This window comes from Zootermopsis nevadensis, unplaced genomic scaffold (genome assembly GCF_977971745.1).
Source record: "Zootermopsis nevadensis isolate Lab colony 2312 unplaced genomic scaffold, Znev_1.0 Znev_ptg000012l, whole genome shotgun sequence".
Taxonomy (NCBI): domain Eukaryota; kingdom Metazoa; phylum Arthropoda; class Insecta; order Blattodea; family Termopsidae; genus Zootermopsis; species Zootermopsis nevadensis.
In genome coordinates this window covers 328654-343261 of record NW_028259144.1, presented here as the reverse complement: position 1 = coordinate 343261, position 14608 = coordinate 328654, and the positions used below count along the sequence as shown (strand labels likewise).

The following is a 14608-nucleotide window of genomic DNA, read 5'->3' as shown; positions in this document are numbered from 1 at the left end:
CTTTTCATAAATTTCCTCATAGACAACTGCACCCTGGCTGGCTGCATGGCAGCTTTGCAGATTTTTCATGTTGTATATTGTGCCACTCACTGTAAGAACCTTAAATTTTTTTCATTGAAAAACTTGTAACTTTTTAGGTCTTTTAACATAAAACTGGTAGCCATGCAAAATCTTATATTTAGATTACAGTTTTATCAGTGTCGTGTCTTGTCTGACCTCGGAGTGACTGTGAAAGAATAAAGTGGGGCTAAATAAGATGCGTGGACGGTGTGCATTGCTGTGCTGACTGCACATGTGTTAGGTCAGTTTTGCTCAAAGGTGAGGCAGTGATCTGTGAACTGACATGCTAACATCGTCATTCTCCTGGCACTGTCCCACTCTGCGATAGGGCACTGACCAGTGGGTCAAGTGGGTATTGAACCAGGTCTGCTTTCATTGATGATAGGAAATATAATGTAGGGAACTGTGTATCCATAAGAGGTAACAACAAGAAACATGTTCAAATCAATGGGAATAGTGGGTTTAGTTATGGAGGCACTTAGCTCAAACCTGTCTGGGTTCTTCTCTGCAAATGCCAGGAGAGTAACTTAAAATAGGCCACAACTTCAGAAATACATTTGAATGGAAGTTGGCTTTGGTGGTAGAACAGGAGTTTCACAGTTTGCACTCTTTTGAGTGATCAAATGGCAGTAAGAAATACCATCAGAATTTTGATGTGGAAGCTCAGTAATTTGGTTTCTCCACATCAGCTTTTTGGGGTAATTTATACGAAACTGGTTGAGGATAAAACATGTATCGTGCAGGATTTTAATAAGAAATAGATACATTATTTCAGTCAGGAAATTCTCAAGGAAGAGACCACTTCGGACTCCTGTGAATATACTGAAAGATAGTGATAAAATGTATCTCAGAGATGTGACTGAATAGGTATCAGCTGCCAAGACATATGCTTGGCTCATATATTACTGTACACCCCTGGTTACAGCCTTGTCACAGATAATGGGGTTATCCGTGATAACCTCTTATCCTACTGTAATAGATGTAATATCCATTGCTTAGTAGCTCAAGAGTTCATGGTTTCATTTAGAACTGGTTGATAAAACTGTCTAGATTATAAGTCTTGAATTTGTCTTTAACATTCTTCCAGCATTTCAACAATACAGGGATTGTATTTTAGGGAGGTAACTGAAGTTTGCATTCTGTAATCATGCACTTAGTCAGTCAGTGTCGCGCAGGTGGCTGGTTTTAATGAGGCAGGGCATCCACTCATCGATATTCAGGTGATGGATAAATTCCCAAAGACTGTTTTTAGCCATTTCCCTAATATTCAACTTCACATTATCCTTCCATCTCTTTCTAGCTCTCCTACTTTGTCTCTCTTCTGAGGTTTAACTATGTGAAGGACAAGTGTCATATAAATAATATTTAATTTGGTTCCTACCTCCAAGAAAACTGCATCACTGCTATAAAGATCAATCTTTTAATGATGTCTAGGAAAAGATTTCCTTTTATTCTGAGAACAAAATGAAACCCGTAAGGGGGTCATGTGGGCAAGATGCCAAGTTACTGTTTCTTGTTTTGGAAATGCTCTTCCCTAATCATCCCTCTTGATTTGTTCACCCTAACAATATGATTTCTAAAGTTTCTTGGCATGTAATTTTCTGTCCTCATATTGATTTTCATGTCTCCTCAGAATTTTGTTCCAGGATGATTAGCACATTGCATAACAAGTAACTAAGTAACCTTGTATAGCACAGCTAATCTGACTCAGCTGATCAATAAATTCCACATGTTTTATTGAATCTGGTGGTTCATCACCATGTTCACTAGAGCCTGCTCATTCTGACCCTGACAGATCCCATCTCTTAGGTAATTTAAAGGATTTCATACTATTTTGAGGCCTGTTGTAAGCTTCATCAGCAAAGGTTGAGGACCACCCTTTGTTAGTTGTCATTTACTTTATTCAGTATATTCACAGCTTCCCTCTGTATCTGGAACCATCTCCTCCATCTGCAGCGTAAGGACTCACCATACTTTAGTGACAAGGGATACACTTAACATGGCTGTTTTTGAAATGGGTGCAAAAATATGTAAGAGTGTCTCAGAATTGTTGTTGCTGCTGCAGTTCATCACGAGCCACACTGTGTCGCGATAAACAGGAAATTGGTACGCCACATCCAGCTGATATGAGCCACAGCTTCCTGCTGGAGGTGCATAACAAGGGCGTATGGAGCATGTGCTGCAAGCCTAATTAACGGCAGTGGCAGGTTTTGTAATGATGTATCAGCTAATGGATACAGATATATTATACTGCGTTCCAGTGTCTTTGGCTGCTGAAATTTTGTTAATTGGAACGAGTCAGTTACGAGAAGTTTGGTGGAAGGGATAGCAGCAGGCCGCATACAGTACACTCCAATAAAATACCACCACGCTTTCACCACACTACACATCACTAGAAAATTAACGCTTAAGAAAGTGTTAGATAATTTTATCTTCTTCACAATTCTTCGGTCCTCACAGACCATCCCTTTCTGACATATCACTCGATTCATCACTCCATTATTTCAATTATATTACGTTCAGTATCGTCTTCGATCTTGCCTTCTTGCTCATAATAAATTTGTTCAAGTTTTTCCACATGCCGACATGCATCATCGCATTCCTCTTACCCAATTTCTTAGAATCTCTGGCGACACAGATGCTTGACGTCCCTAATTTTAAATGTTGTGTTCTTGCTTGCAACCCATTGTTTTACATCTGCCCAAATAAGTTCAACGGGGTTTAAAGCCTTCAAGTTTTGAGTTTTAAACAAGAGTGTATGATCCTAACATTTTATACAGTGTTAATATCTTTGAATATATGCAGCAAAGAAACCATTGTGGTGTGTTGAAACCTGATGTCATGCCGGTTTCTCATAGGGACTTGAGAAGTTTATAAAAGAACCTGTGATCTTGTCAGTCTCCTAACCAAGATTCAAACCTATTACTTCCAGAATGTGACATTATTTGTGTCCACAGCCTCCCATTAAATATTGACTGATGTGTGAGATTTGAGGTTTTCAGGGTGGTGGGTGATTGCCAAAGTTGGCATGGTTGGTAACCACATAGATGACTATATAGCATCGTAGCTCTGAAGAAGAAACCAATGCAGATATTAACGGGGTTGAAAATTGTACATACTACTTGATGAACTTGAATGTGTATGTTGTTCCAGAAACCAGCCACCACTGTGCGGTTCTTCAATCGTGGTGACTATTATACTCTGCATGGGACAGATGCTATTTTGGCAGCAAAGGAGGTGTTCCACTCGGCAGGTGTGGTGAAGTTTATCGGCACCGACAGTAACCGCATTGAGTCACTAGCACTGAGCAAGTCAAACTTTGAATCTTTTGTGAGGGATCTGTTGCTGGTGAAGCAGTACCGAGTGGAGGTGTATGTAAGTGACACACCAGGATGCAAGAGCGGCAACAACTGGACTCTCGAGTACAAGGTAAACACATGTTGTTGTAACACACATAAATTAGCGGTGCTTGTCACTCCAGAGTTTTTGTAAAAGAATTTGCCTTAGTTGTGATTGTAATGTTTTAAACAGTTTTGGCTTTGAAAATAGGAATGATTTTAAAATGTGGGTGTTATTAAGACTATTGGGATTGTCATTTTAAAAGAAAAAAGGGGCAGTGGAGCCTGTTTTTATAAGTCATTTCAAAGTAAGTCAAAATTATTTGTTACCAACTTTAGTTTGCTTTTTCCCACCGCTTCTGTTGGCTGCCTGCAGGGCTCACCAGGCAACCTGGTGCAATTTGAGGATCTCCTGTTCAGCAATGTGGACCTGGTTGTGGGGACTGCAGTCATTGCTGTGTGCCTTACGGGTGACCCAAAAGCACGGGTGAGTTCCTTTGTTTCAAACCCTGAATTAAATTCAGAGGCTAGTTAAATGTTACTTCACAGTCATCAAAATATGGCATTCTTCTGCTTGATGCATATGTGACAGTCCACACAATCACCAATTGTGTAAACGGTAGAGAGAAATAAGACCTTTTTGGTGGGAGTTACATAATTTTCAATGGAAGAAGGTACATAAAATCTGTAGTTCACTGGATCCTTATATTCTGAAATAAAACATTCTTAATCCCTTTACTTTATCTTTTATCCTCATTTGTTCAACTCATTGCCAGTTTTTGAATTGTTATTGTTCAGATTATAATTATAAATTTACCAAGAAACTTATTATTTGTGGCAAACTCTATGACAGATACAATGATTTTTTTACATGCCTGTAAGGTAGAGAACTCTCCTAACTTCCAAGTATGTTCACCTGGCAAGAAGATTTTATTGATAATAACTTGACATCTGCCCACTTCATAACCTCTGCTTAAGAAGAAAATTCTGCATCTGAATCTTCAGCCCTTTTTGCCACGCTTGCAGTGTGGTCTGAACCTTTAAACACTGTTCAATAGCAAATAGTTGTTATAGCTGTTGCCTGACAGCAAATTGTGTGCAGGTAGTGGGTATAGGCTTTGCAGACGCCGTTGAGCGACGACTGTCGGTGTGTGAGTTCCCAGATGACCAGCACTTCTCAAACCTGGAGGCCCTAGTTGTGCAGCTCACCCCCAAAGAAGTACTACTCCCCAAGGCACCAGAATCTGCACTGGACATGGCAACAGTCAAGAGGGTGAGTCACATGTTGTGGCCTCACAAGCAATACTATGTGAACTCGGCGTGTTCGTAATAATTAGTCGCACACCTCACGGAAAGAGACTACTTGAAAGACCAAAACCTGAGGTGGGAGAGTAATGTTAAAATGGATCTTAGAAACATAACCTAACCTGACCTAATAATTAAATTCTTACCCACAAGCAGCTCTTACTGAACAGGTGATGGAGCGTGGCAATGTGCTGGTAACACAGCGCAAGAGGACAGAGTTCCATGCCGATGGGCTTGCCCAGGATCTGAACCGGCTCCTGCGCTTCAGGGAAGGGCAACAACAGAATTCACTGGCTCTGCCAGAAATGGGCCTTGCTGCTGCCATCAGCAGCCTCGCTGCACTTGTCAAATACCTCGAGGTGAGATGTTCATGATGATGGCATGTTTGGTATTAGCAGGATTGAACCCTCAGAGTGTCTCAGCTGTCATAGCCTCTTACCATGATGTTTAAAACAGGCCTGGTCTGAGTCAGCCCTGGTAACATCCAGGCATTGAATGTCACCACAGCTCTATACTTTATGAACACAACTTCATGGTGGTAGCTAGCTGCAAGTTACCAGTACTGTGTAAGCTTGTAATAGTTCATGCATTATCACTCAGGTTTAGGAATCATGAGGTGATAGTTCTTTATTGTCAGGTTAAATTGAATGAATGTAAGTTTATATTGAGTACTGTCATCATTGGGCAGTCTCCAGCTTGGAGGGATGACAACCCTGCACTATAAAAGCCAAAGTCCAGCACGTTATGAAATGTTACTTGTATGGAGGACTAGATTCATGTGGGGCAGGCTCTTGTGAACACAGTAATGGTCAAAGAAGGCCATCTTTATATTCACCTCTGTGAAAACCTCAAATCCTCTGGGTTACATAAAACACTGAGAGTTTCTTCAAGCTCTGAGCAACTATTACTTTCTGAAGAGATCCTCTGCTTTGTGAAGGTAGTCATATGATGGCATTTATTAGTCAGTAAGATTGCTTAAACGTACTGGCAAATTTAGGAAAATGGTAAATGTAGAATTTTGGTCTTTGTAACAATGTAGAGGAGTATACATTTGAAAGAAAGGTGACTGAGGTTCCATGATTTCTGGCATTGGTAATAACTAAAGAAACTGTGAAATATCAAATTGATTCAGCAACAGTTGACTAGTCATACATAAACGTTTGAGGTTCTTGTGTCTTTCTGACAAGTTGTTGCTGTTGAATCATGTCTTGGAAATGTTTACATGGTGCTGTTATGCTGCTAGCTGGGAGCCGACCAGGGAAATTTTGGGCAGTTCACTCTGACCACACTGGACCTTACACAGTACGTTCGCATGGATGCTGCGGCCATTCGGGCACTGAGTCTGCTTCCACCTCCTAGTTCCAGTACTGCAAACCGCCACCAGAGCGTGCTAGGACTTTTAGATCGCTGCCGCACCCCACAGGGACACAGGTAAACCAACAGAAAGGCTTAGGTAAGTTGCATTTGGGAAGTCCCACATTTAAATATGGTCCAAACTCCTGGTTATTATGTTTTTTCTGTGGTGTCTTTCCAGAATGCCACAACTGCCTCCTTCCAAATTCTTACCTCTGGACCATTCATGGTCATAATCTCTACACATTTAACACTATGACTTTTGTAGTTGGATCAGCATTTTTAAATAACCCCAGTATGAGCCAGTCATCTCTACCTTGGGCCATTCTGTGTCAATCAGCATGGGCCACAACCCTACCCCTCGGAATTGAATGATTTTTTCTGAGGCTGCAGTCCAAAGGGGGAGAAAGTATTCCTGCCAATTTAATTGCTGTATGGCTGCTAGCCTTCTGAGGCCAGAAATCCAAAATCCAAAACAAGTTTTTTTGGCACAAGTTGTCTTAAAAAAAGTAACATAACATCTGCCCTAATTGCAATACAGAGCTCATTTTATGCCCATCTCAAAGCTAATAAAATGCCCTTTCCGGTGACATATTATACCAATATGTTCAGTGCAGTTGTGTTTTCAAGGTCTTCATATTTAACCTTTGAGACCTTGAAAACATAACTGTGCTGAATATATTGGTATAATATGTCACCGGAAAGGGCATTTTTTTTAACTTTGATGTGCATAAAATGAGCTCTGTATTGCAATTAGGGCAGATGTTATGCCACTTTTTCAAAGACAGTTAATGGCCATAATTAAGTAAAATTTGGCAAGAATACTTTTTTCCATTGGGGCTACCATCTCACAAAAGTAATTCAGTTCTGAAGGGATCAGGTTGAAAATGTCCCTTTTCTGTGTTGATCTGATGTGGAATGATGCCCATGCTGCTTTTGAGTCCGAACTACGCGCAGTATTGGCACTGCTGAATGCTTGTGTGCATGCAGGCTACTGGCACAGTGGGTGAAGCAACCTCTCAGGGACCGTTGCACCATTGCAGAGCGTCATGACGTGGTGCAGTTAATCCTGCAGCATACAGAGATGCGTCAGGCGCTACGAGAGGAACACCTGCGCCGCATCCCTGACCTGCAGGCTCTCGCCAAGAAGCTGGGTCGAAAGAAGGCTGGCTTGCAGGATTGCTTCAGGTGTGTAGCAAGCCATTCACAGTATCCAGAGCCGGTTTTGTGTTTGCTACCCTCAGCCCTTGTACAGTAAAGGTGGAAATTATTGCAGTTCAGAGTCTGTCGTCCTGTCATTACGAAGACTCAGCCTGCAACTGATACCAGCCGCCGGTTTACCGGCTGTCTTGATCGAAGACTTTCATAATTGACTCCAGTCTTCCCAGACGAATGTTGCTGTACAGTCTTCAACTATGCCACACCCCTTCAAAATTCTTACCCACTGACTATCCACAATCTTCTTTCTGCCTCGTTCATCACTACATGTTGATCACTGAATATGGGCAATAGTTTTCAGAGCCGTGTGGCACTGTTACAGAATTTACCAGGCAGTGGGGCACCTGCCACGCCTGCTGCAGTCTCTGGGTGGGCATGACGACTGTCCAGCACTGCAGTGCATGTTCATTGAGCCGCTGATGGACTTACTGGGTGACATGCAGCGCTTCCAGGACATGGTGGAGTCCACGCTTGACATGAATCAGGTGGATCGTGGGGAGTTCCTAGTCAAACCAAGCTTTGATGATGACCTGCAAGGTACAAACTGAAGACACCTTTCTCTCCATTTCTTCTTTCTCTTCTTCTTGAATACAAACCAAATTCAACCACGAGAGCATGCTCCAAGATTCTTTCCATTTTCGCTTCTATGACAGTGTGCATTGTCTGTCAGTTTCTCTCCATCTGTGGCTTGTTCTCTGGTTGTTTGAGCGAGCAGTCCAACTGTAGTTCGCCACTCTCACTTTCACAGAGGTGTAGCAGATTTTTCATTTGCTTGCTTATGTTGTGGTTTTGGCAGAGGTAGTATCAATGACAAACATGAATTTTAGTAATGGAATTTCCCCACATTACAGGGAATGTGTATTATAGTTCAGTTACTTACTGATTACTGCATGTGTTTGTAATTTATTCTTTTCGTTTACAGAGCTGCGTGAGGCAATGGACAGCCTGGAGGAGCGCATCAAGAAGCAGCTGACATGTGCAGCGAGCGATCTCTGCTTGGAGCCCAACAAGACCATTAAACTGGAGTCAAATGCTCAAATGGGCTACTTCTTTCGGGTCACCCTAAAGGTGATGACACATAGTGAAAGAATTATCAGTTTGTTCACACATTTCGTGCCCGAACAACTCGTGTTTCCTTTTTGAATTTCTGAAGAACTGGAATAAATCAATAGTTTCACTGTCACACTCGCATCGCCACTATTTTGATCTCAGCATGAACACTGCAAACAGTTTCTTAGTTGAAATTCAGATTACTCTCATTCCTGCGTTATACACATTGCGTTGCTATTAGTATTGCTAACATGCTGTGTTTCAAATAATAGTTTGAAATGTATCCAGGAGATACTGGAACATACTGCAGTAATTTTCTTTCTTTTAAGTACCTTAGGAAGGGCATAGTAATTTGATTAATCTGACACGTCAGCTGTGCTCTCGCATGAGATACAAACAGCACTCGGATGCAGAGGTTGTAACATTGAGAGGGTTAAAACAATGATAGGGCACAATGGATTGAGCTTCAGTTTTTGTTTGAATTTTGTGCTGCGAGAGAAATACTGGCTATTTAAGACAGGTTATTACAGCCAGTCACCATCTTATCTCCAGTTTTATCCCACGTTCTGCACTGTTAACCATTGCAGTCCCCTTCCAGCCACCTGAACTTGCAGTTGTAATGAGAATTGTGTACTTCAGGAGGAGAGGGCCCTGCGGAACAATAAGAACTACGAGACCCTGGACACAAACAAGAGTGGCGTTCGGTTCCGCAGCCCACCATTGTCTCACCTTAACTCAGAGTACGTACAGACACGAGATCAGTATGCCGAGAAGCAGAGGGCAATCGTGAACGAGATCGTCAACATAGCAGGTAAGAGAGTTACACTGCCTCCTGCTGATGTGTGTTCATCACCATCACAGACGTCAGGTTCGAAGTACATGAGCATCCACTTACCCTGCAAGTTCATTCTCTATTATCCTGCTGTCTGTAGCAAACTGTAAAATGTCTCACACACAGCCAAAGTTCTGTATGAATTTCGTGATGTCTCATTTTACATATCCAGCACGTCTGAGTTGATATACACTCAAATATGCTTGGTATTTGCATGTGTAATCTATCCCTTGTTTTTAATATGGATGTTACTTCTGTTGTTGCCAAGTAATGATCAATACTGCACTACTGTGACCACATGCACACACCTTCCGATGCTGTCCTGTGATAGGACATTCATTCAGCCTACCAACACCAGTTAGTAGCTAGTAACTAGACAGCCAAAATTTGTTTCTAATCGATTAGAGTGACTTTTGTCAGCAGCATTGGTTGGAAGGGTTACAGTACAGCGTTAGAAACTGAACGTTGCACTATTACTAAGAAATGTAGGCATTTGCAGTGAAAAGAAGTCTGAATACGTTTTCCCCAAAAATATTGGGGGGTGGGGGCTGTAGTAACAGCAACATTGTCACTTGTACATGTCTGCAAGCACTATGAGGTCAGTGGTACCAACATAGCTGCTACTTATGTCCTGAACCCACACACTCTCCTCCTTCCTTGTAGGTATGAATTCCTTCCTCTTTGTCCTGTTTGAAGTGTATTTTGTGGTTTTGTTGTGAACTGACAGTTGGTAACTCTTCACAGCTGGGTATTCTAGAACCCTTCAGCAAATGAGTGATGTTCTAGCACGCCTTGACGTGTTAACAAGCTTTGCAGAGGTGGCGGCCGCTGCCCCAATGCCGTACGTCCGCCCAACACTGCATGATGAGGGTGTGGGCATGATGATCTTGAAACAGATGCGCCACCCTTGCCTAGAGGTACAAGATGGCGTCTCCTTCATTGCAAACGATGTTTACTTCAAGCAAGGTAAGGAAGGTTGACAGCTGTTGAATTAATTCTGTGTTAGTCCAGGCTTAAGTTGGTTTAGCTGTTATTTTGTGTAATATGAGTTGAACCTCAGTGTTGTCGTTGTACTTTACTTTATTTTACTACTTTACAAAAAAAAAAAAAAAAAAAAAGGATTTGCTAAAGGCTCTTGTATAATTTTTGATTGTATAATTTTTTGCTTCTGGGTCTTGGGATGGTGTTGAACTTCAGTCTGTGTTACAGGGGAGTGTACATTCCTTATAATCACTGGTCCTAATATGGGTGGGAAGAGCACGTACATCCGTTCAGTGGGTGTGATGGCACTCCTTGCTCAGATCGGCAGCTTCGTACCTTGTGACCAGGCAGAGATGTCGCTGGTGGATGCAATACTTGCACGTGTGGGGGCAGATGACTGCCAAATAAAGGGCATGTCCACCTTCATGACTGAGATGGTGGAGACAGCAGCAATCATCAGGGTAAGTTGTGAGTCACAGTGGTTAGAACATTTGCTTTCACCAACCACATGAATGATACAGCTGTCTGCATAGTGCAGATCTTCCTTCGAAAGCTGATAGTTGCCCTACCTTTTATGGTACCAGTACACAATGTTGTGAACCAGTTCAGTTTACTGCACATCCTCACAGCCTGTTATCTTCCCATGTATGCTTTGGTCTCTTAACTGAGTGCTTCGATTACATTTCTGTTTTTCCTGTACGTGACGTAACGCACCACAAATAAAGGAACTCCTGTGGTTGAAACATGGTTGCAGTTTCAGTACTGTCACACTCTCTTTGCAGACGGCTACCAGCAACTCACTTGTGATCATTGATGAACTGGGACGGGGCACCTCAACTTATGAGGGCTGTGGCATTGCCTGGGCTATTGCAGAGTAAGTACAGGAAACTGATACGTTTTAAGTGGAATGTTTGACAAGCAGTGCTACCAACTGGCATAAATATGTTTGCAGGCACCTTGCTAAAGAGGTGAAGGCCTTCTGTCTGTTTGCCACTCATTTCCATGAGCTCACACGACTGGCTGAGGCGGTAGCGACAGTGTGCAACCGGCATGTGACTGCTGTGACGTCTCAGGACTCACTCACGCTGCTGTATGAGGTGAAACCGGGTGTGTGTGACCAGAGCTTTGGGATCCATGTTGCTGAGATGGCACGGTTCCCCAAGCATGTAATAGAGGTCAGTCGTACCATTCCAGTGTAGCCAGTGCACAGCCTGGAGATGTTATAACAGTGCGCCCATTTAACTTGGGTTCTCGTTTTGCAGTATGCAAAGAGGAAACAGGATGAGCTTGAGGACTACCAGGGCCTGAACTTCAGCTGCAGTGACTCAGAGGACAAACACAAGATTATTGAGGTGAGATACTTGTTTGTGGTCACGTTGCAAATCGCTCTTCACTGGCCTTAATCCCCTCTGTCCCAGTTTGTGTGGATCTTCTTCTGGTGTCATCTTGTTTGCTACCATATTTCTTTCATCAATATGATGGATCACAAATTTAAATGAAGTTTGTGATTATAAATTATGTTAACAGGTTTATTTTTCAGCGTAAGAGCCATTCTTGCCTCATGTACCAAAACACAGGTTTGTGGCATGTGGTGTTGTGCATTGTGCTGAGTAGCGTACAAGGTTACACAGTGCCACAACCTGTAAGACTGTGACTGACTCTTTTAGCCCTGTGAAAGTCTTGAATCATGTATGCAAAATGCAATGTCTTACTTGGAAATTCACAGTTTACATGTCTGACTTACGGGAGATGCAGTAACAGTTTATATCAAACAGTGCACTTAACGTTAGTGAGGGAGAATCTATGCATTCAAAATCCGTTAAGAAGTAAAGGGTTGGGGGATCACAGGCCTGGGGGCGGTATCAGATGATGAAGCATGTACTGTCCATACTGTAAACATTATTTTGGAGTGGTGGGACTCTGTAGCTCACTGTTTCAGTTCTTATGTTTTTAACAAACATAGTGTGTAGTTTGTTTTCCTTCCACCCACAAACCAATGACACAGGCACAATGCCCAGGTTTGCCCTGACTACAGAACAACTTAAATTTGGGGGAATCTTGTGTGAGGTGTTTCGGTGGTGCCTTCTAATAGTCCACAACTGGTTCCCACATTTACACAGCATCATTAAGAAATGTAACAAATGTTGTAGGCATGGTTTGTCACTCAGCTAATGTGAGGGGGACATAGACATTAAATTATGCTTTTCTCACGTGCAGGAAGGTGAAAAGTTGATGGTTGAGTTCCTGCAGAGGTGCAAGGAGTTGAAGACCGAGGGCAGCAGTGAGGCAGAACTGCAAGAGAAAGTTTTACAGTTGAAAGAGGAAATACAGACTTGCAACAATGCATACATAACTGCTCTGCTAGCACAGACATAGCCTCCTGATGCTTCTCCTTTAAATTGGGAATGATAATTAAAATTGAAAGGAATCGACAGCAAAACGAAAGGTGCCTATCTTCCCAACAAGTGACTACTTAATGTGTGTGTGCATGACCTTCGAATTTTATAGGGCAGTCAATAAAACCAAACAACTTTGAGCAGTGAACAAGAGACTCGTGCCCACATCATCCTTATCCTTCCAGTTCTTCCCCCCCCCACAAACAAACACAGGTTTCCAAGAGCTGTAGGAAGGATCAGTGCGGGTGATACCTCAGTAAGTCGTCTGCCTTGCCCTGACAATTGCTTGGGAGAGGGAGTTCTTTAGGGCTGTTGAGAGATGAGATAATCAGATGTGAGTGTTTGTAAATGAGTCCCAATGAAATGGAAACCCCATGCAGTGGAAAGCAGTAGCCATAGTTCATGAAGCACATTTCAATTTCTTGGTACTTGTTAATTTGTTAGAGGAACATGAATACCAGTATAGTATGGGAAAAATGGTGTAGGAAAAAATATAAGGAAAATTAAATACATGTAAGAGCCACGTAGCTCAGTCAGTGTAGCGACTGGCTATGGGCTGGATGATCAGGGTTCGATCCCAGACAGAGGCAGATGATTTTGCATCCACACTAGCTCTGGGACCCAACCATCCTTCCATCCAATGGGTACCAGGGTCCTTTCCCAGGAGTAAAGAGTGTTGCTGAACACTCGCCCCCTTCTAGTGCTGAGGTTGAAAATGAGTACGAGCTGTAAACCCTTTCCCCTAAGTGCTAACATTGGCATGTAACGAGATGGCATTTTGAATACATGTAAAGCACAACAGAGATTTATTAAAGCCCATAACAAATCATTTGAAAATATGAGAAATGAAAATACATTTGAACTCCATGCTGCAGTGTTGATAGTTGCTCGGCTGTTTAAGAATTGCCAGCATCTGTGCACCCAAAAGGTTCATTAAGAAGAAGTTCAGGTAAAAATAAAGCTGATAGTGAAAGATGGATTGAGATTGGGGGAAGTGGGGAGAGCTGGACAAGGATGAGCAGCTTCATTGTTTGAACTCCTGACCAAATATTGAGGTTGTCAAACCGTGGAGGATGATGCGTGGGAGAGAATGAAATGCATGCAAAATTTTTGTCAGGAAACCTGAAAGGATGACACCACTTGGAAGGCTGAGGCCAGGGGTTCTCAAGCTTTTCCAGACATGGGGCCATGTTTGCCATTTCGTATCTACTTGGATGTCAGAAGGCAGTTCATTGAAACACCTTGATAACTTATAAATACTATTAATTGAGGCATATTTCCAGCGGGTTTACATGTATTTTCTGTGACAAAAGCAGTTAACAACTTTCACCAGGTTTTCATTTCTGTAACTTTCTCCTTGGGTCCTAGAAGTCCATCAGTAGGTAGCATCAAGTTGATTTGACATTCTTACAGCAAATTATGTTACCAGTGTAACAACAAAACATTTTCTGATTCTGGGTGGCAAATTCATACCATACAGAGTAATACAGCATTTTAAAAAAAGTGTTCAAGCAGATCTATTGGGAGACCACAAGTTGAGAACCCTGGACCTAGACATATATGGCTGCTTTACAGTTATAGGTCACAGGGGTGTGGACGTTGCCCATCTGGCACAGAATGAAGATTTGTGGAATGTTCTTGTGATAAGAACATTTTTGTTCAGTAAAAATCTCCTCGGACGATCAGTCGCATCAAATGGGTAAAAGACGAAACCGACGTTTCAGGGACCATCTTTGTCATTACCAGGGCTCTGAGATAGTACCTGAAACGTCGGTTTCGTCTTTTAACCATTTAACGCGGCTGGTAGTCCCGAGATTTTAAGTTATGTCGCCGTGAAAGCTTCAAATCAAGTACGTTTTCTCTGTGAAGTTAATGAACATTATTCTTTCCATAGCTACATTCCACCACACAATTCATGCACGATAATATGAAGCAATAGCATTGACTGTTGTCGAATACTTTAATTCGATTGTCAGTCATTCAAATGAAAATTGGCTTGACATTTACGAAAGTTCAATAATTCCCGTCATTGGTGAATAATGATAAATTTCTATCACACATATTTATTTCATTTT

At 42.2% G+C, this 14608-nt stretch overlaps 1 protein-coding gene across 1 annotated transcript in view; it reads left to right on the top strand.

The window, feature by feature from the left end:
- The window catches only part of spel1 (DNA mismatch repair protein spel1), a 30154-nt gene extending 16792 nt beyond the window's left edge, over positions 1 to 13362 (top strand). Inside the window, exons 3-17 of the mRNA XM_022082595.2 lie at positions 3214 to 3489; positions 3775 to 3885; positions 4501 to 4671; positions 4874 to 5062; positions 5947 to 6134; positions 7047 to 7244; positions 7597 to 7811; positions 8197 to 8342; positions 8964 to 9135; positions 9901 to 10122; positions 10366 to 10598; positions 10920 to 11011; positions 11090 to 11312; positions 11400 to 11489; positions 12355 to 13362. Of these exons, the coding sequence (XP_021938287.1) occupies positions 3214 to 3489; positions 3775 to 3885; positions 4501 to 4671; positions 4874 to 5062; positions 5947 to 6134; positions 7047 to 7244; positions 7597 to 7811; positions 8197 to 8342; positions 8964 to 9135; positions 9901 to 10122; positions 10366 to 10598; positions 10920 to 11011; positions 11090 to 11312; positions 11400 to 11489; positions 12355 to 12513 (2685 nt within the window). The 3' untranslated portion in view covers positions 12514 to 13362. The remainder of the gene's footprint in view (positions 1 to 3213; positions 3490 to 3774; positions 3886 to 4500; positions 4672 to 4873; positions 5063 to 5946; positions 6135 to 7046; positions 7245 to 7596; positions 7812 to 8196; positions 8343 to 8963; positions 9136 to 9900; positions 10123 to 10365; positions 10599 to 10919; positions 11012 to 11089; positions 11313 to 11399; positions 11490 to 12354) is intronic.
- Positions 13363 to 14608: the final 1246 nt, after the last annotated feature.